At 37.7% G+C, this 3799-nt stretch overlaps 1 protein-coding gene across 1 annotated transcript in view; it reads left to right on the top strand.

Moving 5' to 3' along the window:
- Baat (bile acid-CoA:amino acid N-acyltransferase) overlaps positions 1-3799 on the top strand; it is a 16188-nt gene that overhangs the window by 5673 nt on the left and 6716 nt on the right. The window contains exons 2-3 of the mRNA XM_004638090.2: positions 118-633; positions 1337-1539. Coding sequence (XP_004638147.1) covers positions 168-633; positions 1337-1539 — 669 coding nt within the window. The 5' untranslated portion in view covers positions 118-167. The remainder of the gene's footprint in view (positions 1-117; positions 634-1336; positions 1540-3799) is intronic.

Raw genomic sequence — 3799 nt, 5'->3', positions numbered from 1 at the left:
AAAAAAAAAAGAAAAAAGAAGTTAAAAATAAAAAGTAAATCCTTAGAGGCCTGATTTCTGGTCTCTCTCACCATTCATCTGCTACCTTATTTCTTTACCCCCTATTTTTCTATCTAGGTGTTACTGGTAGACCTTCTGAAGACTGGACCAACGTTCCACACTGCAGAATGGTTCAGCTCACAGCCACTCCTCTGAGTGCACTTGTTGATGAGCCTGTGCATATCCGAGTTACAGGCTTGAGCCCTTTCCAGGTGGTGTGTCTCCAGGCATCAGTGAAAGATGAAAAGGATTTGATGTACTTTTCTGAGGCCTGTTATAAGGCCAATGAAGCTGGTGAGGTAGACTTGAAGCGAGATGCTTCCCTTGGAGGTGACTATGTGGGAGTCCATCCCATGGGGCTCTTCTGGTCCTTGAAGCCTGAAAAGATGTTATCAAGACTTATTAAAAAAGAGGTGATGACTAGACCACTCCAGGTCCAATTAAAACTCTGTGAGCCATATTTTCCAGTAAAATATGTATCTCCCAGTGCTCCATTGGCCAGCCTGACTTTGGAAAGGTGGTATGTGGCACCTGGTGTCCAAAGGATTCAGGTGAGGGAAGGCCGCCTCCGGGGAGCTCTCTTTCTACCTCCAGGTGAGTAGAATGACTGCTTATTGTTAATATGTGTTTTTCTTTTTCAAATGACTCATTGCTCTACAAATTTATCTGGAATGTGCCTAATATATATTCCCAACTTTCTTTTCTCAGAGAAATGTTTATTTTGGATCAGAACAAGCACATGATAATATTTCTAAGTGAAGTTTTACATTGTCTAATCATGACTACATATAAAATTTATAATGGAGTTCCTGAACCACTGGATTTCAATAGTTTGGACTTGTGTTAAATTCATTTGCATCAAACTCTGGCTAATGTAGTATTCACTTCTTGATTTCATGAAAGCCATATCCCAGCTCTTTGTAGGCACTCTCTCATCAGTTTTGATATATCTTCATAGATTTTCTGGATCTCACTTGTGTATCTTTTACTGTTGAAGAATTTCTAGTTCAATTTTTATGCCTTTCTTTAAGATATAGAAATGAATCCCATAATACTTTTCTGTGGAGATTAGCACGTTATTGATAGTATTTTCCATTAAAACTTTTAGATGTTGTGTTGTATCTCCTATCAATTAGGCCTTGTTCTGGCCCATGTATGAGGCCAAAAATTTGGGCCTGTATTTGAAAATTTATATGTTAAATCTAATTATCTTAATTTGTGCTGTTGCCAAATTTTTATTACATTTTCTTTACTGTCCCTTCACATATGATTCCACTTTTGTATTGTCCTTTTTCAGGAGAGGGCCGTTTCCCTGGAGTCATTGATTTGTTTGGTAGTACTGGTGGACTGCTTGAGTTCCGGGCCAGTCTTCTGGCTAGTCATGGCTTTGCCTCCTTGGCCTTGGCTTATTGGGCCTATGATGACCTCCCTGCCCAACTGGAAACAGTAGATTTAGACTATTTTGAGGAAGCTACCAACTTTCTCCTCAGACATCCTAAGGTAATTTTTGTGTCTAACCTCACTGTACCCCTGATTTTTAACAACCATAATAGTTTACTACATACCCACATTATTCATGTGTTATATTTCTCATCTAGTGTATTTTGTTCAGAAAAGCGTAATGCATAGGAAGTAAGCCTGTATTCCTCTTAATATCAAAAGACATAAGTTTTGCATTCAGACCAAAATGAAATATTTTTCTGGCTTTGTCTAATGTGGGTAAGTGATTTAGAGAAGTTACTGAAATACATTCTCTTATCCTTAGTGCTTTTTATGTTACAAATAAGCTAGTATGGTACTACTTTTTAAGGTCTTGGTGAGTTTTGAAGAGAGTTACACATGAAAAGTGCTTACTTAGTAATGGACAATACTAATCGCTCAATAAAAGTAAGCAAGCAATTATTATTATTATCATTATTATTATCATCATCATCTCCATCTTATCACTGTCCTATACTTGACTGATAGTGTGTATTTCTTTGAGGAGTTGGTATAATTTAGTTAATTAAGACAACTTAAATATAATGCTCTAGTATTTTGCAATCGGCATCTTAAAATATGTGCTTTTCTGTTATATGAGGATTGGTGCTTAATATCACTTGATGATTTTATATCTTTTTCCTCATCAGAATTGAAGTAAAATAAAATCTATGTGGTAAAAAATGTTCTTGTATGCCTCATCAAAATTAAGTAGGATTATAGTAAAATGAGCAGCAATTCCTGATAATATTCTGATATACTAATAATGTTAATGCCTCTCTTTGATACTTGTAATGAAAGTGTTCTTGAAATGTCAGGTAGTCAATGTCATAGTTATGCCAGCCCTTCGTTTGTCTTGGATTAAAAAATGAGAGGTAATGTGAGTCTGCTTTTTTACTTCTTTAGTCTTGTTCTCCTTATACTTACTTGCACGTAAGTTCCTTTTTTATGTAACAATTCCATGTAATTGCTTCATGACCAGCCAGGATTTTTTTCCAACAATCTGTGAGTACTTCCATCCTTGCTTCAGAAAGCCTCTTCTGAAGTATGTTAGACTAGAGATCTTGCAATGCCTTATAGGTCTTATTTTTATCCCATTAATTTTAAGCAATTCAAAAATAAATTGAATTGAAAATTCCTTGATCTCAAATTTAATGGCAGAAATTAAGACAACAGTTATTTTTCCTCCAGGGATCAGAAATAAATTAGAGCTGTGCATTGTAGTGACACTTTGAATCCTAGTACTGGGGAGAGTAAGGAGGAGAATCATTGTAAGTGGGAGGCCACCTGGGCTACATTAAGTACATAAGTGCATAGTGGGACTCTGTCTCAAAAACAGTTAGATAAAGTCTGCTCATATTTGAGCTACTCATTTGATTTTGTCCATTTAAGTTATACATGTTTTATTTTATTTTCTTTGTCTTGGTACATCGAGTTTCTGTGTTTTCTTGAAATTACTGTATCTTTTATATTAAGACAGAATTTTGAGGCAGGAATGGAATTGGAAAGGGGAGATAGATGTTAGTCAAAGAAAACAAATTTCCAGTGAATCAGGGAGAATAATTTCTTTTGGTCTATCATATTACATCTTGACTATGGTTAATAATATATTGTGTAAATCAAAACTTCAGAAAGAATAGATTTCAAATTATCACAAAGAAAAGTATGTTAGTGAAGTGATAAAATACACTTACCAGCCTGATTTGCTTACTCCAAAATATATACTCATAAATATATTCCAAAATGTATATACACAAACATATCATACCTTAAAAATATATATACATATGTAATTTTCTTTATCCATTCTACAGTTGATATACATGTAGATTGCTTCCAAGATTTAGCTATTATGAACTGTGCACTCATGATGTCTTTAACTCTTTAATAATATGGATTGAGCCTTTAATGAAAATGAATTTGGGGAGTGAGTGAGACGACCTGGGGGCCACGGGATCCTGAACAGACCCAGAGCGGAGGCCCGGAGAACCCAGAGCGCAGGCCCGGCCAGTGAGTGAGACTACCCGGCCGTGGGATCCTGAACAGACCCAGAGCGCAGGCCCCGAGAATGAGTGAGACCACAGAGGCCGAGGGATCCTGAACAGAGCCAGAGCGCAGGCCCGGGGAGTGAGTGAGACGACCCAGGCCGCGGAATCCTGAATCGACCCAGAACGCAGGCCCAGCGAGTGAGTGAGATGACCGGGGACGCGGGATCCTGAACAGACCCTGAGCGCAGGCCCGGCTGCAGGCCCAGCAGGGAACCCTTCAGCAGAACTCCCTG

Source organism: Octodon degus, unplaced genomic scaffold (assembly GCF_000260255.1).
Source record: "Octodon degus isolate 3935 unplaced genomic scaffold, OctDeg1.0 scaffold00094, whole genome shotgun sequence".
Taxonomy (NCBI): Eukaryota; Metazoa; Chordata; class Mammalia; order Rodentia; family Octodontidae; genus Octodon; species Octodon degus.
This window is presented reverse-complemented; position numbering and strand designations above follow the sequence as displayed.